At 44.2% G+C, this 26071-nt stretch overlaps 1 protein-coding gene and 1 long non-coding RNA gene across 4 annotated transcripts in view; one reads left to right on the forward strand and one right to left on the reverse strand.

Annotated features, from left to right (window-relative positions):
- LOC112551009 overlaps positions 1 to 6312 on the reverse strand; it is a 77453-nt gene extending 71141 nt beyond the window's left edge. For both annotated transcript variants that reach the window (XR_003095111.1, XR_003095110.1), the window contains exons 1-2: positions 6188 to 6312; positions 4637 to 4705 (exon numbers count right to left, since the gene is read on the reverse strand). This is a non-coding gene — a long non-coding RNA (uncharacterized LOC112551009). The remainder of the gene's footprint in view (positions 1 to 4636; positions 4706 to 6187) is intronic.
- The window catches only part of CDH16 (cadherin 16), an 82205-nt gene extending 74393 nt beyond the window's left edge, over positions 1 to 7812 (forward strand). For both annotated transcript variants that reach the window (XM_006028138.2, XM_025209460.1), the window contains exons 17-18: positions 5936 to 6052; positions 6327 to 7812. In XM_006028138.2, coding sequence (XP_006028200.1) covers positions 5936 to 6052; positions 6327 to 6430 — 221 coding nt within the window. In that variant the 3' untranslated portion in view covers positions 6431 to 7812. The remainder of the gene's footprint in view (positions 1 to 5935; positions 6053 to 6326) is intronic.
- The last annotated feature ends 18259 nt before the right edge of the window (positions 7813 to 26071 follow it).

The following is a 26071-nucleotide window of genomic DNA, read 5'->3' on the forward strand; positions in this document are numbered from 1 at the left end:
TCCCAGGAGACAGAGCTGTCTGCCTTGCTCTCACACTAGGCACCTGACCAAGAGATGAAGCTTTCACTTTGGCTCCTCTTGAGTTGGGGCTAAATCCTGCACCTGATGGGGTAGGGTTTTGTGAAGGGTCATGGAAATTAGACAATACTGAGGGAGAAGTTTGTTGGGCTGTGATGTTAGTGGATACCAGGCTGCTCCATGTGCAATGCCTGCTAGCAGTATTCACAGTAAGTCTTGAATATTATCCATATAGAGTTAATTCTGGCAATTCTGCTCATTTCTACTAACACATCCCAGTGCACCTGACAAACTGAGGTAATGCAGCCCTTTTCCTTGTCTGCAGAATGATACCACTGACATACAGTCACCACAGCTCTCTTCTCCTAAGTGATTTACTGGCCACTGGTGTTCATGTTTGCTGATGGCACTCAACTAATAAACCACAATGGAGTTCAAATCAAGAGAAGCTAAGCAGACTAGGATACATGGGCATAGACTAATGCCTTCCAGCTACCCATCCTTAATTAAGGAGGTGAAGGACTGGAAATCATACTACAGTTCCTACCTGCAAAAGCACAGAAAAAGTCCATGCAGTGCAATCAATTCAGCTAACATGTTCGAGCATAACTGTGTACAATTTAGCACCACGTGCACAGTGAATGTGAAATACTTCCAAACTAGATGGCTCCTATACTACCCACATTAAAGACTCCTTTCACCTCATTTACAAGGGTTGTGTGAAATTTCGCCGGCCGTTTCGTTTTGACACTATTTCAACTCATTTGGAGGTTGAAACAGCAAAATCAAAATGAAACAAAAGGCTTCGAAACAGCCTCGTAACAAAACTAGGCTAGTCGAAATGTTTCGACCATACCGCTGGGAATGGAAGTCAGCCCAGCTGGGCTGACTCCCCATCCCTGGCTGATCTAGTGGAAGTCGAAACAGAGTCGAAACAGCCTCACTGTTTCGACAAAGCAAAACGGAACAGCTGTTTCGAATCAAAATGAAATTCGATACGAAATGCTGTTCTGTCGAAACCTCGACACTCAAGGTGAAATGGAATGGTGCCATTTCACACAGCCCTACCATTTACCCCTGCTTGCTGCTGCTCTCCTGCCTCTAAGCTGTCTGTCCTTAGGCAATGACGTTCTTTGAAAGTTTAGAAAGTGGCTAACATGTAGCAGGTGCTTCACCAGTCCAACCCAGTGTGCAGGAGAGCAATCCAGGCCTTCTGCATTGGTTGGTAATCCCTAGGATTAGAGGGATCCAGGTTCACCCCAGTGGCGTATATGTCACAAGCATGTCAGCTCTCACTGTGTAGGTCTGGAGTATGAAGCCTGGATGGCTGTACCATGTATTGATGAGCCTTAATATGATAAAGCAAATTTCTGGCCATACCAGCCTGATTCACAAACCTACCCAACATGGTGTGGCAGTGCTAGAATACAGCTTTTTTTAGCCAAGTGGGATGCTTGGTTTGTGCACAGCCCTGCCAGTACTGTGTGTTTCCTGGCTCCCACTGTCTCATAAGTACACTGCTGTCCAAGCTCTAGAAATAAGCTTCAGGATTTAGAATAGACTTTAGACTGGACTATGTGAGCCATGAATAATTTTTCTATGGACCGCTTTTTACAGCTCTATAAAGTCAGGAGAATGAGACCAATGCTTTCATTACAGAAAAGAATATAAAGAAACCAACATGATTGCAAAACATTTACAAGAAGCAGAGCACTTGATCTGGGCTGCTAATAACTCCCATCCATTTCAATATGGCACTGCAAAGGCATGGGTGATATCTGATTGGAGCTCACCCCGGACTGGCGCCATAAAGCTGTATTTTAATGACATTTCTTGTTTTACCAGGAAGCCTGCATTACAAGATTGTTCATTTTAATTTCTTCAGTTTAGAAACTACTACAAAGCACAGAAACACTCAACACAAGAATACCCTATATAGTAACTTATATTCAACAGGTAAATCAAGTATAGCTCCAGTTCAGCAAAGAGTCTGGGACTCAGGGGATACTGGTTTGTCTTTAGTTTCAGTTTTGTTTCGGGGCTGTAATCTAATAATTTGATGCTCCAGATACAGGGAACATATCTAGTTGCAAGATTAGGCGCTAATACATGATCTCCCAGTTCATTGAGATTTCTTAATAGTTAATGCACTGTAGTTTGTTACATCTGAATACCTAAGACATTTCAAAGCATCAATTACATTTTATAAGGTCAGCAGGCACTTAAATTTTTAAGAGCCTATTGCTGTGCATGCACATGGGGTCAGAGCTCTCAGTAACATTTTGATGTTTGTATTTAACACTGCTACAGTGATTCATCTGCACGTATTTCGCTTTCATTTGAAAGAGAACCATTTAGAGTATCTATTTTAAGGGTCATTAAGTGGAACATCCTAAGTGCAAACACTTTGGAAAGATAAATGGAAACATTTAATATTTATGTATCACTTTTCTGCTGCATCCTAGTTGTGTAATCAGATCCCTGTTCCACAGCTCCATTTAAAGGCTACATTAAGAAATTAAATAAATGTTATAAAATGTAGCAGAAATGTCATTCATTAACATGGGTGCCTACTTTCAAATATAAGAACTGTATATTCAAAGGCAAAGTCTGACATATATACAATGCAGGGAAACCTAGGGAGAAGCTATCCACTACCACAAGACAGTTGCAAGACTCTTAGTTCCTTGAGCTCTATATCCACTGGCCATGCCACACTGGATCAGACCCAATGTCTATTTACTCCATTCTCAGAGTATCCAGTACCTCCTGGTTTAGGAACCCTTCAATAAGCAGTTGTGAGATAATCACCTTCTCATATTAGATTCTGCTCTAATCTCTACTAGGCACTGATTCAAACCCTTAAGAGTCCTTCATGTTTTTCTTAGCATTAACTAGTATAGCTCTGGATATTCCAGTTAGCCTATTTTATTTCATATGGTAAATTAACACTCAGCGGGTTATTTATTATTTGTATTGCCATAATGCCTCGGTGCCTTAGTCAAGGACCAGGACACAACTGTAGTAGGTAAGGCTGAACACAATGATCATCCCAGGCCTGAAGGGCTTACATTCAAGGTAGGGGCAACCCACACTTAATGCAGTTTTGTTTACTGCGGTTTCGCTATAGCGCTCATTCAAAATGCCTACTTGGGTTCCACTTAGCACTCGGCGCGTTTCGCTGAAACGCTGAGCGTGGGGGTGGGGAGAAGCAGCGGTAGCAGTGACGTGGAGCGTAGTGGTGAGTAGAGGTCGGCGGTGGCCCAAGGCAGGGTGGCAAGAGCACAGGGTCTGCTCCGGCACATGATGCTGGAGCTGATGGGGAGGAGCAGCGGCAGCGGTGAGAAGGGGTGGGGGGGGGATGGGTGGTGTGAGCACAGAGCCCAGGCCAGTGCCTGGGGCTAGGGACAGCAGGGCCCCAGGCAAGGCGGCAGGGGTAGCTGGTGGGCAGGTGGGGAGGAGCAGTGGCAGTGGTGAAAAGGGGCAGGCAGGGGACACAAGCCTGGGCTGGTGCCCGGGGCCAGGGCCGGTGGGGTGGCAGGAGTGCAGGGCCTGGGCTGGCACCCAGGGCCAGGGCCAGTGGGGTGGCAGGAGCATGGGGCCAGGGCTGGCAGGAGTGTGGGGCCCGGGCCGGTGTGAGCCGGTGCTCAAGGACATGTGCATGATGTCTCCTGCCCCTGGCCACAGCAGAGCCGAGCCGGTGGAGCCCTCCTGCCCCTGGGCTGCAACCCATGTCCTGCTCCAGTCACGCACTCACCCACGGGGCACAGACACCATCCTGATCCTGCAGCAATCTGGCAGCGGCAGCTAGTTCCAGTGCCAGGTGTCCTGGAAGGAGCCCCTGCTGCGCGGAGCGGGGTGCGGGCACTGGTGGGTGGGTAGCCCTGCTGCTTCCCTCGCATTGGCCGGAGCCCGCTGCCTTCTCACCATAAGTCCCTTGGCTGGCAGGGGGCCCCCCGCCCGTGGGGTACAGACACGGGGGCGGGGGCGGCCAGCGGGTGCAGCCAGCGGGGACCATCGTGGCGGCAGAACAATGAGACCAGGGGTTGGGGCCGGTGGAGCGGCAGGAGCGTGGAGCCAGGGCTGGTGGGGCCCAGGGCGAGGTGGCAGGAGTGCAGGTGGTGCCTGAGGAGCCGGCGGTGGAACCAATTATATTTATTTACATTAATTTCTATAGGGAAATGGGTTTCGCTCAGCACGGTTCCGCTTAATGCTCGTTTTTTATGGAACCAATTAAGAGCGCTAAGCGGGGGTTGCCTATATAGGATAAGAGTCACGAGATAGATACAGAGATGCAAACGTACAATGGAGAGTACAATGGGTTTTTCTCAGGTTTGAATTTGCCACTTTCTTATTCAATTGAACATTCCATTATCTGAGTCCTAGTGAAGACAGCAGAAAGATTCCTACTGACTGGAGGCTGTCTAGCATTGCTCTAAATAAGAAAATATTCAACTTTATACATGGAATTAAACACACCAAATTCCAAAGGAACATATATTGAAAGTTAAGCACTGAAAAAATCTTTTTAGGATCAGTTTGTGTGAGTTTATATACATGTCAAAACAAGGAAAAAAACCACATTAACTTTAAATTTGTTGCAAATTGTTCAGTTTACCTGTTTCACTTCATTCACGTGAGTTTTCCATGAAAGGGTTAAAAGCCTGATGTCTCAAGACTTATAATTCTGTGGGTAAGGAAAAAGTTAAGTGTTTTTCAGCAGGGCTGGAAAGTTGTTACTGATGAAAATGTTCCTTACTATTTAAAAATAATTTTACTAATTATTTCTTCGCAATTTCTCTGCCTGACGCACATTTAGTTAGGGCTAAAAATATAACGGGAGATGGTTTTTATTTTTTGCCAAAGAAGCAAGGAGCAACAAAAGAGTTCAGGGTTGCTTTCACATCTGATGTGCCACGTGTTCATCAAAACATACAACTAGAAATGGGGATGGTTTGAGAAGGTCTCCGATTCCCATTCTTTGGTTTTCAAGGAATGAAGTTTATTTCCTTAGCACTAAGGCAGAGTGGATTTCAGTGACAAAATGAGAATCTTCTCGCTTTCCTAACTGTGAAAACACAATCACCTCCTCCCTACATTTTTACTATACTTTATCATTACCATCAGTACATGATGGGTGTCCTGGCAGAGGTGGTATATTGGGGTATGCTCAGGGACAGATCCAAGGGGGTTGCACTTGTATCCCCCTTTGATTCCTGCTCTACCCAAAGTTTAAAACCAATTGCCTGGCAGTGGTAGCAGCATTATCAATCAAGCAGTGCTGATTGAGTCAACTGAATTCATGGCCCACTCATTGGAGTCTACCTGATACCTTCTAAATTCTTCATTCCACAGGTGTTAATGACCCTTTCTCCTTTTTAATGGTCTTGATATTCCACTAATCAAGTTAGCCATTCTAGCTGTTCCTGGTAATGTAGCTCCTACATCTCTGCAGACTGTTTTTAACTCATTCCAATTGAGTTCTATTTGTTTTTTGCTTTGATGGTAAACTGAATACTAGCCCATTAGTAAAGCTTTGAGTTTCTTTTTACCTGGAGAAAAATATGTGCTGTGTTATATGGAATGATGCACCACTCCATCTGTATCCCCTTTTTCAAAATCCTACATCTGCCCATGGGTAATACCAGACCCCAGTACTTGTTAGTGCTGACTGGAAAACAGAGGGGTGGGAAGGAGTTGAAGAATGCCCTTATTGGGACCTGAATCTGTAGAGAGCTCTGGCTGGATATGTAGATTTGATTTTATACTGTTCTGGGTAAAATTGGGGCCCTTTTTCCTCTCCAGTCCAAGTGCTGACAAAAATGCTCTTCCTATTTATGGTGCCTGTCCATGGTTCAAGAACATCCATCAGAGGAATTCATGCTGCATTCTTTGTCTTTCTTTTTCTTGGCCTCAGTTACTATTTGCTTATGTACAACTGAAGGACAGTGCATGCAAGAAGTTGGAAGAATGGAAGGAAGGCCCACAGTGTTATCTGCAGTGAGCATTATCGTTGGTACCATTGGAGCTATAGGTATGTCATTGCCCACAAACATTAAACAAAACAGAATCTGCTTTTTTATTACTAAACCTATTGTTTTCTCATTTCTAGCTGGAAGTAGCATTTCTATGTAAGCAGCCGTTGCTTTGTTGTCAGTATTACTCTTACCTCCCATAGCATTCACCTTGCTTTCCTCTTATCCATATAAAAAAATATGCAAAAATAAAGACGTCTGATCCAACGTTGTGAACATCTGCAATATACTGTTAGCTTTACAATAACGTTGTTTTCCATTTTCCCTCCCCAGGTATCTTTTTGCTCATAATCTTTGTTCATTTGTCCCTCTTGGGAGCTAATAAAAAGAAGACAAACAAAGCGTGTGACATGATGCCTTTACAGTCCACAGCGTGACACAGCAAAATGATGGGCCAGCTTATTTTACAGAACACTTGTGAATGGATAGGTCAGCCAAACCCTGTGTCAAATTACCTTCAATATGGTGCAGTCTTTGTGATTAGGACACAAGCGCTGTGAAAGCTGAACACCCATAGTAACTTAAATATCATGTCTCTGACTTGGAAAACCTCCTTTAGCTAAGAAAGCAAACATTAGTAATACTTGTTGTTTTGGTCACTGTAAAAAGGTTTCTGAGTTTGCCTGGCAAAGTGAATTAGGGACAAAGAGACAAGACCACAGTCCCAAGACCTCCGGATCTGTCTCATCTTCAGTAGCAGAAATATGATTCATTCTTCTCTTTAATGGCCTGATTCTGAAGAGTGCTGAATATACTTAGCTGCCATTAAAATCAGTGGGAATTAAAGGTATTCAGTGCCTAGCAGGACTGGGCCCAAATTAAAGGTTCCAACCACTCCTTTTCAAGTCAATAGTAAAATTCCTCTTGACTGGTATAAGGGAAGGAACCACCTTAAGTGGAGTAAGTAAAGAGAAAGAGAACAGCAAAGGTACAGGTTAGTCTGGTCTCCATGGCAGCCTTCCTAATGAGGGAGAACGTGTTCTCCCCTTTCTTTAGGTAGGGTGCTCATTATGAGAAAAGAGCCCGGTGCCCCTGGTGAGATAAGTAGTGCTGCCTTGCCTGACAGTATAATAGAATGTCCCGATCACATTGTCTATGTTCAAGTCACTGCCTTTCGCCATTGTATGACTGAACTTTTAAACAATAATTATTGCTGAAAAACAAGTTGCAGTTATTTTACATCCCTGTTTATTCTAATGTATAACATTGTCTTCTCCTTGGCACCGTGGAAGCTGCAGCTTCTTGTTATTAACTGACTCATCAGAAATCCAAAAAGAAAGTGGAGGTACTTTTCAGAGCTACCCATCTACTGGCCTCTTTCAGCACTATGGAAAAATACCCTTGTGTTCCTTCTGCTACATAGCTTACTGCAAGTAAAAAATGATTACTTTTGCTTAAAAGGTAGTTAAGAATTGTAGATTTCTGGGAAGCTGTTAGTCATTTTCTACCTCCTGTGAAATTTCACAGGCATTAAGCGATTCAGTGGCTTAAATAGTGATTCCAGCTTGTAAATGTTATAGTTCTATAAACTGTATGACTCCGAGAGTTTATTAAATATAATTATTAAATGACCCTTTTGTTCTCTCTGTTACAATAAATAATCTGTAGACTAGATTCTGCTCACTGCATTATGTTTCTACTTGACTCTATATTGTATTCAAAGCATGTTAGAAAATAAATATGACAAGAAATTAAAGTAATGACATAAATGCCCAGGTTAGATCTCTGCTAGTCAATAAAATTTGTGCAAGAGGATGGCTATCTGTACTACTGTCTGTACTGCATCCCACAGTTGTGAAATATCAGTAAGAAAAGAAAACATTTGCCAGTGAACATGGAGACTTAATATTTATTAGGCCCAAATCCAAGGTCCAATCCAGCTGCTGGGAAACTGCCTTAACCGTCTCCCTCAGGAATTGCTTGTGTCAGTGAAATCCTTTGGTGGGAAGAGCTGCCACAGCAGGCATGAGATAAGGAGTGATCCTAGGCTGCCAGGATGGTTCCCAAGGTCACTCTAAGCTCCCTCAAGTTCTGGCCTGACTCCAGGACTGAATGAGCATAAACACGGCTTTGCTGCCCAGCCAGTCCAACTGCACCAAATTTATCTTAGGCTGAGCCAACCATCTAGCTCATTCATCATAGTTATCTGATGCACATTCAATTCTGTAAGGCAACATCGGCACTAGAGACACTCCCATTGACAATGACTATGACTGCATGGGCTGTCTGACTCTTGGTTAAAATACTGTTTTTAGAAATTCTGATCATTATCTTCCATGGCTGATGTTTCATATTGATGCTTAAAACTGTGAGGCAATTACTGTGTTGGCTTATAGAATCATGGAAAATGAGGGTTGGAAGAGACCTCAGGGGGTCATCTAGTCCAACCGCCTGCTCAAAGCAGGACCATCCCCAACAAAATCATCCCAGCCAAAGCTTTGTACAACCAGGTCTTAAAAACCTCCAAGGATGGAGAGTCTACCACCATCCTGGGTAACCTGTTCCAGTGTTTTATTACCCTCCTAGTGAGAGTATTTTTCCTAATAAGTAACCTAAACTTCCCTTACTGCAACTTGAGACCATTGCTCCTTGTTCTGCCATCTGCCACCACTGGTCTCGCTCCATTCTCTTTCAAACCCCACTTCAGGTAGTTTAAGGCTGCTATTATATCTCCCCCCACCATCTGCAGTCGTCTCTTCTCTAGACTAAATAAGCCCAGTTCTCTCAGCCCCCTAACTCTTTCTGTTGCTCTCCTCTGGACTCTCTCCCTCCGGTTTGTCTACATCCATTCTGTAGTGGGGGGCCCAAAACTGAACACAGTACTCCAGCTGTGACCTCACCAGTGCTGAAGAGAGGGAAATAATCACTTCCCTTGACCTGTTGGCAACACACTTACCAATGCAGCCCAGGATGCCTCAAGCCTTCTTGATACACTGCTGACTCATATTCAGCTTCTTGTCCACTGTAACCCCCAGGTCCTTTTCTGCAGAGCTGCTGCCCAACCGGTCACCCCCAGCCTGTACCGGTGCATGGGGTTGTTCCATCCTAACTGCAGGACTGTGCACTTGTCCCTGTTGAATCTCATGAGATTCCTTTTTGCCCAATCCTCCAATTTGTCTCAGTCACTCTGAATCCTAGCTCTACCCTCCAACGTATCTACTACTCCCCCAATCTTGGTGTCATCTGCAAACTTGCTGAGGGTGCACTTTAAGCCATCTTCCACGTTTTGATGAAGACATTGAACAAAACTGGCCTCAGGACCAATCCCTGGGGCACTCTACTTGATATCCGCTACCAACTACACAACAAGCTATTGATTACTATCCTCTGAGCCTGATGCTCTAACCAGTTTTCTATCCACCTTACGGTCCATTCATCCAGCCCATACTTTCTCAGCTTGCCTGCAAAAATGTTGTGGGAGACTGTATCAAAAACGTAGCTAAAATCAAAGTACACCACATCCAGCACACAGCTTCCAGGAAGGGCTGCTGCTGCTACTACTACTGCTGCAGCTGCTGGGGAAACTGCTCGGCTTTCCCAGCATCCAGTGGCTCCTACTCATCTCCCTGCTGCAGCACTCACTCTGAGCCGCAGGTAGAGAAGTGGCAGGAGTAGGGGGAGGAGGAGCTGCAGCTGGGTAAGAGCACGGAGCATGGGACTGAGGCTGGTTGGGGTGCAGAGGTTAGGAGGAGCGTGGAGATTGGGCGAGCAGGGTGTGGATGTGAGGGAGGATTGGTGGGTGTGGGACCCCTTACACAGTCCCCCGCATGGTACACAGGCCCTACCAGCAGCAGCAGCAGGCACTCAGGGTGCTTGTGGCCTGTGCAGGAGTCCTGGGACCTGCACGGCAGGGAGTGGTGAAGGCAGCTTGTTTCATCATGTAAGCCTTCCTCCCGGTGGTGCAGGAGTGCTGGGAGCTGCATGTGCACCACAGGAAGCCCCACGGGACAGAAGTAGGCTAGCCTGGCTACACTCCTTGCCACCAAGTACAGCTCTGGCTGGAGAGGCATGCTGTGGGTGGCAGTGCCTGCACGGGCCACAGGGGCTGTGCACCGTGGCGGGGGGTGGAAGGGAGAGTGTGTCAGAGGGTTCCCACACCTCCCCACCCTCCTTCACACTACTGTGTTTTTGGTTGTAGCCGTGTTGGTCTAAGGACATAGGCAGGCAAGGTTCTTTGAGTAAATGTGGGATCTTTTTTTAGACCAACTGAGTAGCTTGAAAAAAGTTCTTGGCAAGCTTTCGAGTACAGTTACCCTTCTTCAGGTATACGGAAGGGTATGCCTCCAAGACTCATTCCTTGGAGTCTCTGCTAGTCTGAGACTCCAAGGAATGAGAGAAGCTTTTAGCTAAAAGCCTCAGTTTTCTTGGGAAATTCCTTTTGTTGTTTTTTGGGGGGGGGTTTGTTCTTTGTTGCTTTTGATTTTGGTTGAGACCCATTGGGTCAAGTCAGAAGGGGTCTGGTGAGGGATGGCCCACAGTCTTTAACTCAGGGATAAGGACTGGGAGCAGGTGGTGGAAAGCAACACCGGGCACACCCACGCTACAACCTGAGGTGGCCCAGTGTAGGGTTACACATCAGAGCTACAGTTGTTGGCATGAGGCGAATGGAGCGAGAGAGCTTGAGCAGTGACTGTGAACTATAAAGCGCTGTCATCCACGGTTGGCAAGTGGACAGGGTGTAGGGGAGGTGAAGCCCTGAGTCAGCTTCAGCCAAACCATGAGTACCCCTATGGGGGCCCACCACATAGAACACTGAACCCATTCCTTTCAAAGTATCATAAAGGCATGGCAGGAGAATTGGGGAAGGGCCCTGCCTAGGGTACTCATGTGATTATTCACCAATCAAGACACGGTGTGACACCCAGTTTCACTGAAATGCATCAGGTGCTTAACTTCCTCTGAAAATCCCAGCCTAAATCCCTGGGAAGGAGGTGCATAAAAGTAGCCTCATGATGCAATTAGCCATAAAATTGTGATAGAATTCATCATGTGACCTACCTACAACAGCCCTCTAATCCTGCTCCAGCACACCAAGCCACTCTGCTGCTTCCAGCTACTCCAGGTTACATGTACCAAACGCAAAGGACAACCAGAGCCGTAATGTTCTTCCTGACAACAGTGATCACTGCAAAGCTCAGCTACTACACCCTGAGAGGAAGGGGCAATGCTGCTGCCAGGTCACTCCGGTACACTAGTATCCCTTTTCTCTTCGTTTATATTCTCCTTTCAATCAACTTATTATCACTTTAGTTCTGGTCTCTCCATTTTCTGCTTTTCAAGCACAAATAACCCTTCTTTGGTCCCCTCTGAAAAACACATCTGCTGCAACCACAAAGGGCTTCTTGATTTTGTGATCACACAGAGGTATGCAATTTGATTAGTCCACAAAATATACATTCAAAATACTTAAGATGAGGGTGTATTTAGACTGAGAATTTCATTGCCAAGTACATTTTCATGATGAAAAAGAAGGAACCTAAAGAAGTGAGGACTACTGGATCAGACCAGACAATTTCAGGCATCTATTATCTCTTTGACAGATGTAAACACTTCCTTATTACCTAGCCTAATACTAGTTGGAGTTGATCACTGCTTTTCTATAGGTGTAACCTTGTTACATTTGATTAGCAGAAAGTTTCATTTTACCATCTGATGAAAGTAACCTTTATCACAGTGCTGCCCACAGTTACATTTAAGGTCATTTTCCTACAGTGGAAGGTCATGGTCATGGGATGAAACTTCAACCCCTTGCTAGACTGCCATTTGAACCATCACTTTTGGAAACTAAAATGCAGTCAGTCAGCTTAGTGGGCTTTTGTCAATGCAGACATTTGGTTTATAATTAATTAAAAAATAAATAACCACCCTAAGTGGATTATAAGAGAGTTTTTGTTATTTTGCAACAAAGCTCTATTGAAAGAGAGAGAGGGGAAGCTTCTGTTATGATTGAGGCTGATCTCAAAGCTTGTAACTTGTAAAATAATTAAATCCACCATCTGTGTGTTGGTACCTATTTTTAGTAGCTCTTCTTTTTTTTTTTTTTCCACTGGAAACCAAGTTGACCTACTGCAGCTGACAGGACAGGGTAAGAGTGGCAGCATACTACGGGCGTGCAGTACAGCACGTTCTGTTTAGACTGGAGACCCTACCCTGCACAAAAGGCAGACCCACAACCAAAAAAAGTTCTGCTGGTTTTCTGCCTTGAGGAGGATGTGCTCGCATGAGCTCTTGACTGTATTTTACCCTTTTTTAGAAACGGAATAAAGTCCCCACCTGGCAAAACCAGATCACTGAACTTAAGAGAGCAAAAGGCTTGAAGATTTTACCACCATACTCAGGAACATAGGGATCTGCTGTAGGTGTTAAAACCTTGAAGAATGATGTAGTGGGGCTAATGGTAAGATGTAATTAAAAATGGATTCAAAGTGGCTCCTACCAGATGGGAAGTTCTCTTTCAGGGGCAGACTAGGCAAAACTAGTGCCTTGCATGGAGATGTTCTGCAGATAAAGCCCTAGAAAGACCCACAGGTGAGAAGGTTTGTGTTAGGATGTTCTTTGAATTACCAGTAAAGATTCGTAAAAGCAACACAAAAGCCTGGGTTTCTTCTAAGCTCTTTTGTGCTTGTGATAAATATCTTTCCTGCTTTTATTTCTTTAATATATCCTTGCGATTCTTTTTTGTTTTTTTCCCTTGAAACTGACTGTAAGAGGCAGAAAACTAGCAGGATTCTGTTCTCAACAGAACAACTGAGCAAGACCTAACACCCTGAGAGAATGAGTTCTTTTTACTAATATTATTATTGCTTGGTTTGGTCAACACTGAGTTAACTTAAATGTATTAGAAACATTTGGGAAAAAACATCTTTATTAAAGATTTTTATGCACCTAAATCTTATCCACACTGGGCACATCTACACAAGACATTTACTGTGGAGCTGCCTAATTAGTAAAGTCTCAGTGTGTATGTGCAGCCCTCTTAGGCCTCAGTAAGCTTATTAACTCCTCTGTAGGTTAATCTTTGTAAACATAAGTATTATCCTATGGCACCACTCTTTAGTGTGCAGTAACATGTGTACGCTTTGGCGGGGCTGGCTGGGGCACAACGGCACTTCAGTGTGGGGGCTATGTGCTTGCTAGCCCTGCACTAGAGCACCCTTGTGCCCCAGCTAGCCTCTCTGTAGCATGTTGAGCTGGGTCAGAGCAGCCCTGGGTTGGCATGCTGATCCCTGGGTCCCCTGCCACCCAGGGCTGCTCCAACCCAGGTCAATGTGCTGCAGTCTCAGGTGCACATGTAAATACAGTGCCCAAGAGCAATAAACTCAAGCACGATATGAACCACAGTTTATCACGTCCCATTAATTTCATGTGTAGATGCACCCTCTTAAATTAAGAGCTAAGTCTGCCATGCATCTCTTTGAAACTTCCAGCTTGTTGACATTCCTGATATTTCTAAGGTTTAAAGAAGCTTCCTTTATACATCACTCATGCACATACACAAATTTATCCGCACTCCCCAACTACAGGTATTTTTTAATTTTCCAGTCTCATGCCATGCATTAGGGTGATGCAGAAAGATCCCTGTTATTACAGCAGAGGTCAAGTGTAGCATAGAGTCTTTGTGCTACTGGAGAATAACTAGTATCTGACTAGCTGGACAGTAAGACACAGTAATTTCATGCTAAATGACAGCCTCTGAATGATAAGCCTATAGCTTCCCCTTTTTTCCCCATTATGAGCTGATACCTGAAAAAGTGAGCAGCAGACTCTCTCTGATGGTACAATGGACAAGGGAGCAACAGGAATACCAGTGTCAGGAGGAGTGAATGAAGACAGCGAACAAAGAAAGAAAAATGTCAATAGGTGAGAGAGAAGTAAAAGCATCAAGCAGTGAATGCCAAGGTGTTGGAATACTTTTCATGAGGAAGAACAAAACATCTGCATCTGTACATGGGACAAGGATTGCCAGGGCACATGGAGAAAGCAACTGTGTCGGGCAGTTGGTCAGTCTGTTTGCCTAGCCACTTGATAAAATTTGCCTTTAAGAATATGTGATGCCCAGCATGATTACTGCTAATACACTTCCATCAGCAGCATTGCAGCAGCTAGGGAACTTCCCATGGTAAACATTCAAACTCCCTACATGGAAACCAACTGCTTTTCTTCTCTACTTGTAATTGTTCTTTTCATGTCCTTAAAAATGATATAAGCAAGTAAAATAATTATCTTCCCAATCTCATGGAATAGGGACCTGTTTCAAGTGAAATGTTTTTTGAGAAGCACTGTATGTGCTTATTATTATCAAGACTTATCCAGACAAAGCTGGTTTCATACTGAGTCTTCCTGCAAGAGGCTGCATCTCTGTTTCCAAGGGCGTTCTCAGAAGATGGTCAGACAACACACCTGACTTGTAACCATTATTGCAAGGAATAAATAAAGTGCAGTCAGTTATCAGACAAACAGTATTGCATTCATTTAAAAAAATCTAAAGTCTTGATTAAAAGAGTGAAGCAATGTTCCCTGATCTGGTGAGAAAGAGAGAGAAAAAGACAGGAGTGTCAAATATAAAGGCACTAAAATGCCAGAGTTAGACATTGCATCAAGAAATTAATTTGCCAGGAGCCCCTCAAGCCATAAACAGGATTGTTTCAGCACAAAGAGTAACAGATTGGAACATGGTCCCTCATCAAGGATAAATCAGATCTAAATTTCTTGTGCCTTACCGACAATCTGTATCACAGCTCTGCATTTAAATAAAACATTTTGATCTGTTTTATGAATGCATTCTTTTGGGCCAGTCAGATGTCACTGATCCAAAAGCAACAAGATTGCTTTAACTCTTTAAGTACTGGGTATTTAAAGTTAATAATTAATCCACTACGGCATCACCCTTTGACTGAAGTCACTAGGATATACCTGTTATTTTTAGCAGTAAGAATTTGAAGCCAGACCTACCTTAGCATTCAGCACCAAAGCAGTTAAAAGGAGCTGAAACTGTACTTGGTTGAAGTCTAAAGTCAAACCTTTACAGTGTAAAATGTTCAGTGATACACTGATGATTTTGACAGTATATCACTCTCCCCTCTCACCACCCACACACAATTTTTGCAATTACAGCAAAAGTTGGGTGATAGTTATGCTGATCCAAATATAGCAACCAACAGAAGAGGGGCCCAAACCAGACCCTTTTCCAATCCAAAAGAAGCTTAAAAATCAGCAGTGAGCGATTACACAAATGAACCAAAAATGAAAATAGAGCCATTCATGTACAAGGAATGTAAACATGATGGGTATTTTTAAACTTTTTTCCATCCCTAGAGTGGCTGTAACACCTTAAACATGGCAAATGTTTTCTCTAGACCTGAAACAGATGTAAAAGTTTATAAGCTCGATCTTAATCCTTTTGATATACACGAGTGTGACTGATTTGACCACATCAGTGCTGTGTGGGTGTGCAACCTGCTCAATATACTGCTCATGTACCAGGTAGGGCCCGATTTCAACACTTAATGTGTTGGCACATATGTGAACTGAATTCCCTCCTGCAGCATACAGGCACAAAAACATGATCAAATATGCAAATGAAGCCCCCCATTTTGCAAATGTATGCAACTACACCACCACATCACTATGTGCATGTGCAAAGCATGCTGTGCACACATAAAATGCATACCCAGTTCCCTTGATATCAAGCACCTAAACTACATCAAAGAATGGAGTCATCAAAATGTCAAAACTTGAAACTAAGCCAGTGGTTGTAAAACTTTTCACCGCTTGATAGACTCAAGGCACCCCTCAGAAAATGTCAGCTCATACTCTTCACTTGATTTTTTTTACTATAGAAACAAAGAAGAGCAATTCTTCTGTTGCAAAGAACTCAGAAAGTCCACAACAGGGCAGAATGTTTTTAACACTCTGGATTCCTATTTGAAATCTCTGGATTTATCTTGTGAATCCTGTTTGTGCACCTAAAAGTGCTTACATTGAACAGCATCCTACAGCACCCTTGAAAGGAGCTTATGGTACCCCAGGGATGCAGCACCCCCATTGAGAATCACTGCTGTAAGCCTTTTAGGTCAGGGCTTGTTTCTTTCCCATGTTTGTTCAGCATGAGGCACAATGATGCCCCAGTCTGCACTGAAGCTGCTGGTGCCATCCAAATACTCACTGCTAATAATGCTAACAAAAGAGGTTTAGTTCTGGGCAATATTTCTTCTGGTTTCACATGTAACATATACATATGTTACACACACACACATATATATATACACACACATATGTATATATTTAGTAAATATAATTTAATATAGCGTGTGTTTGTGTGTGTGTGCACACACGCAACACCTACACACATTTGATTGTTGTATATTGTATTTTTATGTGGGCAAGATGGTCCACATGGCAAGCTGGAGCCTGTACCCGGGCAAAATATGTAAAACCCTCTGGCCACGTTGGGCAGAGGATGCAGGGGATTCTTTGGGCAGACTGGCTAGGAGAAAGACGCAGCGTGGTGCTCCCTGACTGGACGAAGCCAGGGTGACGTCATGCAAAGGGATACAAGGGGAGCTAGGCTGGTTTCGGGGAGGAGAAGCTGCTGAAGAGTGAAGTCTCTATCAGGAAAGTTTGCGTATTCCATATCACTGAAATTGTACGTATAACTATTGTGTCTCGTTGACCGACTTGGGACTATGGTATATGTTGAAGCAGTACAGGTTTTTGTTTGTACCATGTAATCTCTGTAATAAATGAAGTTTAATTGTTGTAATTTGGTTGGTGGTGCCTCTTTTGAGGTGGTTTTTACTACTTCTGGCTTTGGTTGTTTTCTAATTTAAAAAAAACCCCACAACTCTTTCCAAGGGAGGAGATGCAGATCCCGAAAAGGGAAGCTCAGGTGGAGGGAAGAGAGAGGGAGAATTACCCCAGTGTCTGGGAACTCCTCTCTCCTCCTGTTCTTCCCCTTTTTCTTTTTTGAGGTTTTAAGGGATTAATACTGGGGGAAAGAGAATCAATTCCTTGGGTTTCCTGGGAAGGAGAGTATTGGTTTATTGGGTTTGCTGGCCAGGATTTAGGCTGGACCCTGGGTGTTTCTAATCCTGCCAGTTTTGGGTCAACTATAACCATTCATCAATCTGGTCCTTTTGGAATTTTCCTGCAGTTTTTGTTTCAGCAGACCGTATAATCCAGCCCAGAAATATGGGGTGCATGCTCGCTGCCTGGAGCTGCAGTCACTCCCCACACACCTAGACAGTCTCTTCATGGCCCATGCCATTATCCCTCTGAGAGCACCAAGGGGCCCCTTGCACCACTGAAGGACCCACGCTCTCAAGCAGCTTCCCCTGGCACAGCGCAACTTATAGACTATATTGTGTAGTTAGTGTTTCACATTGCATTTTGTGTTTTTTTCCTGTTTTCTGTATTAAATCTGGTTTTTTATTATATTGCTTGCAAGGAGGAGGTTTTTATTTATGCAGGACACCCTAATAATTAATTTAGTGCTCCCAGATTTCTGGGTGGGGGCTCTAGCCACAGGTATAATTTATGAGGTACCCCTAAATGTGAACCCAGCCCTTGTGCTGCTGCTCAGTGCCCAGAAGGGTTATGTATGTGTGTGTGTGTGTGTGTACACACACACACACACACACACACACACACACACACGACCATTCAATCTTCAGCACAGAGTAAAAAAGCACAATCAACCAATGTTAATGTTAAATGTAATTTAGCTTGATCCTCATGACCAGTGGCAGATTTATTCGGGCAGGGCAAGAAAATTCCCTACTGAATTCTCTTTCAGCACTCTAGGTGGGCTCAGCCAGGTAGCAGATTATTTCACCCTCCTGGAAGCCCTCTGCTGAATAGATCAGATGCCGTTCTACTTGGTCCACATTTTCAAGATCATTACGTGGCTTCTTCTGCCTCTAGAAATGTCACAGATCATACATATTTATAGAGTCATTGAAATGCAAGGCGAACTTCAAGAGGTTGTCTCCATAGAATATGGCCAAGGACATAAAGTATCAAGATGACAAGGCTTCTTTCTGGTATCTTTAGTCTTTCACAGCTACACCAGCACTCCAACCTTACTACTAATATCAACATATAACTCCCCAAAGGCTGGTGCCTAAGAGAGTTTGAAAGCTCTTGGACTACTGCATGGGCCATATTGAGAAAGAAAGCTGCTGTGCCAAAACCAAGTTTTGGGCTTGTGGTGACACAGGACTCATCCTGGCAAAAAGATGACCTAGTATTTAAAAAAAAAAAAAAGAAAAAAAAAAGGATATTCCCAGCAGGAACATAAAAAGGCTGGAGATACAGCATACCCTGCTGAGCCAGGGTTTAAGTCATATACTCACATAAAATGACATAGCTCTCCCGACATCATCTTTTATTTCTTTGAAACAACCTTCTTCATCCATTTGAATTGGGGCTCATTTACTCTTTTGTCTCTTGAGTCCATGGCCCCTTTGATGATGTCACACCTGTGTTGCTTTTCCCATCTCTCTGCCTCTCATAATCACTGAGGAAGAGAAAAGAGAAACCTTGCCAACACAGGGAAAAGCCTGCTCCCAAAGCAGGCAAGGAGAGCTTGTTCTCAACTTGAATGAAACTAGAATTACATCCACGCTGTGTTTCCTAAATGGTCTCTGTGCCCCTGCACATTGACTCACCTTCACAGTCTTTGCTGAAATGATACAGCCTCTTGCCATGGGCTGTATCAGCCTTAGCAGTGATGCTTGTATGCCTTGCCTTTTCCCTCTAATTCTACTCAGCACATAAGTCTCTGACTCAGGCAGTGTGAGATGCAATGGTCCTCCTACACAGCTTTTCCCAGCTTGTGTGAGTCTTCTTCCTGGACACTGCTTGCCCTACGGAGCTGCACAACTCATGGGGAAAGCAAGGGAACTGGTGGAAAGTTGTGTTTCTGCAGTTATACTTTATATTTACCAATTACCAAACCATTTCCAAGTTCTTACTGTACAAGTGCTATGTGATTAGGAGTAAAAATAGTAACAGCATAAGTACTCTACCTGCACATATATGACCTGCGTGGGAAATTAATGGTCATGGAATATATCAAGTCAATAATTCAGAGCAGAAAAACATTCCCACGCTGTGGCCTATTGATTATGCATGAAGCTAGAACAGCTCAGTCAACATGTTAAAAATAGGCAGACCCTGCTGTTGCAGGAATAACCTAGGGTCTGCGGTCTTCTTACACAGGAAGTCAGATTAGATTTTAAGGCCATAATTTATGATCATCTATTGATCAATAGTTTTGACTTCACTTTCTTATTCCGGTTTTCTGCCCACGGTCTCTGCATAGCTGTGTGCCTAGATATGCAACGAAGGGTCTACCTATACAATAGAAAACATTGCTTTATAGAGCTACTACCCCGGCTCTACACAAAAAGCAGGGTAAATTAGCCAAGGAAGTTCCTGAGCTAGCCAAATGTCTCTACACAACACTGTGCCAGGCAGTCAGAACTCAATAAGAAGTCTGCAGTTCAAGTCTGGAACATCCTTAGAGCTTACCAAGTACTTTTCATCCTCAAAGCATTTCTAAAATGCAATGGCCAGCATCTCAAGCTGAGCACTTTCTCATGCCCGTGCGCTCTGTAAGCCAGGCACAAAGAAAGACATGTGGCATATACTGATCAGTAGGCTGCACAAGCATTAGAAACGGAGTGACTCCTACCACTACGTCCAAGGCAGGTAAAGAAGTTTCACATAATTTTACAGGTTTTTCAAATGGAAAAATTGACATGTAGACATTAAGTCACCTGCCCCCTGAGGCCTTGCTTACACTAGGAATCAGTTGCAGGTTGGGAAACACGTTCACTAAAACATTTGAACTAACCCAGTGTGAACACGTTTTTGTCATTATTGTTCAACATGACTGTCCTTGTTAATGTTTTAAGTGGTGATGGTTCACCCTAGGGAAGAACTCCCTGTCCACTTCAAAGTGCTCAGTCACATTTGTGATCATGCGAGTTAAACTCTGTTAGCTGACACATTTTCTGAGATGATGCATTTCCCCGAGAGATGCAGTTGGTGAGTCAGTATCTTTGCCTGCAGTGAGTCAACATCCAGGGGATGAGAACTCAAGAGACTCTTGAATACAAAGACCACTAACCCTCACATTCATCAATTCCAACAGCAGCAAAATTTGAAAGTTTAAAATAACAACACTACAAGGAAAAGGAATGAAACCACAGCAGAAATATGGAAGCTCAGTTTGCAGGCTCTTTGAGGCCAGGACCATCTTTTTGTTCTGTTTTTGTACAGTGTCTTGCACAATTAGGGTTTTAGCCCATGACTGGGGCTCCTTGGCACTACCATAAAACAAATAAAAAACATTAAAAGAACATAAACCCGGTAGAGCAATCCTAAGGCACAGCACATCATAGCAACAAAGGGTAACTGAAAAGAAAGACCAGCCATTATTTCCCTCTCAAAAAATACTCTATCATTGAATGTTGTCATTTGGAGCTCAGAGGAAAAGGATTTAAGAGGGGGAATATTTGCCATGAAGCATCCTGCAAATGACTTGGGAGGAGAAGCAGTTACGTGTGTACTGGGCATAAGGCATCATTTAAAGAGCAGAGTTAGTAAAGACAGAGTCCATTTTGCAGATGCTGATGACATAATGATGTCTTTTTAAGTACTCAAGTAGTTACAGTAATCACATAATCTATAGTGGAGACTATTTGGTGATTGATGTTCCAATCAGGCTCTGATTTAAAAGCACACATTTTTAAAAGAACTTTACTGTAGCTTTGATATAAAACTCAGGTCCACAACTAGGAGTGGAAGTATTTCATTCTCATGTTTTTGTGAACAGCTGGTAAGAGTGGTGACAACATTTCTATGCATTTTAAGTTCTTAAAAGATAGAAGAGCTACCCCATCCCTCCTCACTTTCCATCTCTGCTTCTGACTGTAAAATCCGTATGTGAAAATACAGCGTTGACTTACGCAGTCATAGAAACTGTACAGCCAAATGGCCAATAAAATATCTCACTGGTCACTTTTGCATGCCATTACTGCAAAGGAGTATGCAACCTTGGCATTCGCCAACACAAAACCTCCCAATTTTCATATGTAACAGTTGGCCGTATAGAAACTGCACATCAGAGCCACATATATACATACACACTTGGAAAAAAAATACCAACTCAAGATCCAAAGACCCCCAAACTTTGGGAAACTATATCTGAAGTTGACAGGTTGAACCTGACTTTAAAGGTGGGTAGTCAACTAGCTTGACCAGCTTCCTTCTTAAGACATGTAAAAGATGGTGGAAAGAACCCTGGAAAAGGAAAAACTGATTTTCTTCTTTCCTCCTGAATCAGAGCTGTGGCAGCTATTAACTACTGTTCATGTCCTAAAGATGGGTAGTAGATTAGGAAGCTTTTAAAAATGTGGCTGCCAGGTTTCCCCAGCCAGTCAGTGCTAATAATCAGGGATCTACCTTATCTGCAACTTCACGTTGTTTGTGGAAACCACAATGTCGCAGGGCACTAAGGTGCCTGCTCCTTTAAGGGCTGAAACTGCCTAGGGGGAGAGACCTAGCTGCCAGTCAGGAACCCCCCAGCTGCAAGTTACCATGGCAGCAGGAATGAGGGAATTAGCCCGCACCTGTAGGTGGCCAGCTGACTGAACCCCAGGGCTGGGACCAGAGGGTCAGTTCTCTGCCAGCAGCCAAGGGGGAAGGAGCTCTCCTAGAGGAAGATGAGTGAAGAGGCTTGACTGCCCATCTCCTGCTGCTGGCGAGGTTAAGGGACTTCAGGAGCTCACCAGATACCCTGGCCTACAAGGCACGTAGTGCTAGGGGGGAGGGCGATTCTATTAAAAGGGACAGAGCACACCCTGAGCTGCTTGCATTACATTATAACCCAGGGGCTCTTATTTTGATTTTTGTTTGTAGACCAGAGGATCGGACTGAGGCTATTGGGGAAGGAGGAGGCCTAATTGGGGGCCCGCTACAGTGTGGGGACCCCAATGCCAGTGTGGGCACCAAGAGAGAGACAGGGCTGCGGAGAGCCCAGCAATGACCCGAGGCCAAGTTAAACTAAGGCTTTGGAGGGACAATGTGGGAATGCCATCTGCAAGGCTTGGGGTGTGGTAAAGGGTTGGTTTGGAGCCACGCATCTAGCCCATAAGGCTGAGGTTGTCCCGAGAGGCACCCATTCTGAAGTGGGACCCAAAAGGGGTCTGAGAACCCACAGGGGTCAGTGGGGTCCATCAGGACCGTGCCCAAAATACAAACGTGAGGGCAGCCTCCCTATTTATTATAGTTACAACAAGATGTGGCGGGCGAGAGAGGGTGCCCATTGGGCAGGATTGGCATGGTCTAGGAGCCCTAGGGGTATCGCGGCCATCCCTGGGGACCCCGTCCCATGACGCACAACAAAGTGGTTTCTGTGAACCCTGCAATTTTGACATAGAATCACGGGGGGGGCTTATTAAAAATGAAATGAACACTTCCCAGTGGGAGCCTGTGGTCCTTAGGGCCTTGGTTGGGGGGCGGTCACCAACATAAGTGGTAGCCGCCCCCCCTCACTACTGATTGGCTGAAAGGATTACCTGTCATGCAGCCCCACCCCTCTCTGTAGCAAGGGGTGGGGCTTCCCATTGTGTTTCACTCTTCCAAACAGCAGTGAAGAGTGATGCTGCTGGAGCCCCCTGGCCAATCGGCATCAGGGAGGGTGGGGCACACTGCAAAAAGACCACTAAAAAGGTGCTGTGCGCCCTGAGCAACCCACTTTTTTTCTTTCCCCGCAGCATGATTTAGGTAGCTCCCTACTAATAATGTTCCAACAAATCGCATCAAAAGAAGATATCCCTGAAAAGATGCATAGGAGGAGACAAGACGACTGCAAGGGGTCAGTTTAGCTCAGACCTGGCCTCTGCATTCTATTTTTCCTTCCATGCATTTAATCCTTTTCTTAAAAAGCAACACAATAGTATTGCAGCAGCAAGGCTATACTTAAACCTTTCTTAACAGCAACAGCAGAGATAACACAGCATTAATCAAACTTTCTAAATTTAATGTACAGGCTTCAGATCTATTATTCCAGGGTCTGTCTGATGGAAAACTTCAGTACAATGTAGGGCAACCAACAGAAACATGTATAGTGAAAGAAAGAGTTGAAAGAAAACAACTCAACCACCCAAATCATCTGATGCTGGATTCCCAGTGCAAGATAGGATTTGCACAGTTGCTTTTCTTATCAGCGCAGCTGTTTTTTGGTTGCACAATTGATTGGTTAGGAGTGGAACAATCACTGGCACAGAACTGAATGAACTCTGCAGTGTAATCAACAAAAACTCGCCGCACCCACTGCCATCTATAAATAGCATCTGAAATTCATTATTCAGGATTTGTCAGTCAAATGTGAAAGGAGGAAGGAATTTAAAAAAAGTCAATGCAAATGGAGAGATGAAGTTTTAAAAGGTGGTACATTGGAAATGCTATACCAGCAGCCCTCATTAAAAAAAATAATCATCCCAGAAAATATATTCATGGATTTAGTCTGCATTTCAAACATGGAGTAATAGGGAATGATTTAATCTACTCCAACAGTTCCAAACAGGAGGCAAAGTGGTTGGCTGACTATCTTAGTCCTTATGGCAGGATGGGATTATTTTGTTGATCCACTTAACTGCAATAAAAAAAGACTGATTTTAATTTTGAGGGCAAAGATGAGAATGAAAATGTGCAAGCACTGGGCAGTGACAGCAGGTTCCACTGATGCAGCACCTGATTCACTTGTCATCTGCACCCCTAAATCTGAGACACAAGTTTCTTAAGCAGCCCACATTTCTACCTGTCAACTTCAACTTCCCCACTCATCAGTGGGAGCTCTGCAGCTGAGTCACTCTTCAGACACTGCTGTCCTTCCCATCCACCCCCAGATGTTGTCAAGAGGAGCAATCCTTGAACAGCTTCATTTTTCAGAAAGACAGCCCTTCTTTCAGAACGTCGGCAGCGGTCACTTCACAAAGGGATGACATCACCCGAGAAATACTTTGGAATTTGTCCACCCAAAGTGGTGCAGCTGTCTTTGCAAGGTCACTTACAGATTTTTAGCTACAGTGAAACTTCTTTATTACAGAGAAACAGCACATTCATAAAACTTGCCAGGCTTACAAACAATAGTCTTCTCTATAACCACACACACAAGGAAATTATGGTTTCAGCTGAAAATGTGCTTTAGTTGGAAGCATCTGCACATCATCATCTTGTGGCTGATGAGCAGCTCCACATGCAAAGAAGGAGGTAGTAGTCTCATACCAGTCCCTACCGATCAGTGTTAACATTACCTAGCCTTGCTACACAACTGGAACTAAATGGCTGCCCTTCAACAGAAATGACAAGATCTTACAGGAGTTGTGTAAGGACAGGGGCATATGTAGTCTAGTGGATAGCCCAACAGGAGACGGCCACATTAGTCCAATGTGCCTAAACTGAGGGGAAATTCCAGGAGCTTCATCCAAATTACAGGCCAAGTTGTGGTTATAGAGTCAGAGACCAAATTAGCAAATCCAAGGGGGTAATGCAGGGGCAGAGTCCAAGTCACAGACCAAAAACAAGGTTCTGGAGTCAGAGACTAAGTTACCAAAGACAAGGGGAGGTTCCAAAAAGCCAGAGCCCAGAAGCAAGGTTAAGCAGGGTCAGAAGTCAGAGAGCACAGGCTCAAGGGATTCTTCCTACAGGAAACCTTAAGTCCACCTATGGTGGCTGGCCTGCTGCTGTAGGTGGACTTAAATGGGGAGGCTGCTCTCCCTAGCAGCCATATCAGGAAGGCCTAACAGTGGCCACTTAGCTCAGCCATGGTGGGGCTGCTGGTTGGAGCCTTTGGCAGGTTTGGCTAGCTGGGCAATTAGTCCAGGTTGGCTGCCTGTTAGGGCCCCTGAAAGGTAGAGTTCAAATACATGGGTATTGGGAAGCGTCATCCCTATTCTCAGATACATAAAGGTATCAGAGAACACTGGTGACACGTAGGGGGTGCATGTGCACCCCCTGAGCGTGGCAGTGCACTCCCTGCGAAAAGGCACCGCCAACACTGCCGGTGGTGCCTGCGGGCGGCCCCCACCCCCCCAACAGCGCCATTGCTGCCTGCAGGAGCTTGCTGTGCCCGGGGGCATGCAACATGCATGTCCATGCAGCAACTTTAACAACAGTCATTTCAGTCAGTATATTTTAAAGTGTAAGATGTGTTCATGATAAATGTGTACTTTTGGTCAGAGCTGAGACACAAAGGAACCTCAGGACCTCAAGTCAGCATGAGCAAATTCAACTGGGACCCCCAAAATCAGACCTGCCCGTCTCCCTATATCATTTCAATGTTTGGATGCGCCAGGTCTTTGCGCACAATATTTACTAAATGATATCCCAGAAATAGCATTAGCTTTTATTTCTTCCATTACCGTCCACATTAATTTGTCAAGAGCCATTATGACACCGTAATTAATTACATTACTTCCTCATTACCAGTTGTGAGCATAAAATATTTCCATAATGTTCCAAAATGTATTTCTGAATGCTCTCTTCAGCACAAGGACTGGGCAACCCTCAAGGAAGAGTAGGTGAGGAAAAGCAGAGCTTCTAGATTAACACCAGATGATAAATCCAAGCCCATCCACCGAGGCCAAATGCATCCATGTAGGTCTTGACCTAGTTCCAGGCACTTGTGATGCATCTTGCACTTTTTCATTAAACAGAGAGGATATTTAAGAAACTCGTTTCCATAATGTAATGGGTAAATGCACTTCCTCCAGCTACAGGCACAGACGGAAGTTAATTTTGCAAACTTCCTGCAGACTTCTGGTCCCAATGGAGACAATACGACGAAGCTTCCCACCGACTTCACTGAAACCAGGATTTCATCCTGCATCTTCAAGGAAACGGCTACACAAGCTCAGAATCCAAGACAGCAGAGACGGCAAGATGTTTTATCCATTCTCATATTAAATATTCTTAGCAACAGCAACTTCAGCTGCTCCCCATGAAAA

The sequence above is a fragment of the Alligator sinensis genome, unplaced genomic scaffold, assembly GCF_000455745.1.
Source record: "Alligator sinensis unplaced genomic scaffold, ASM45574v1 scaffold170_2, whole genome shotgun sequence".
NCBI lineage: Eukaryota > Metazoa > Chordata > Crocodylia > Alligatoridae > Alligator > Alligator sinensis.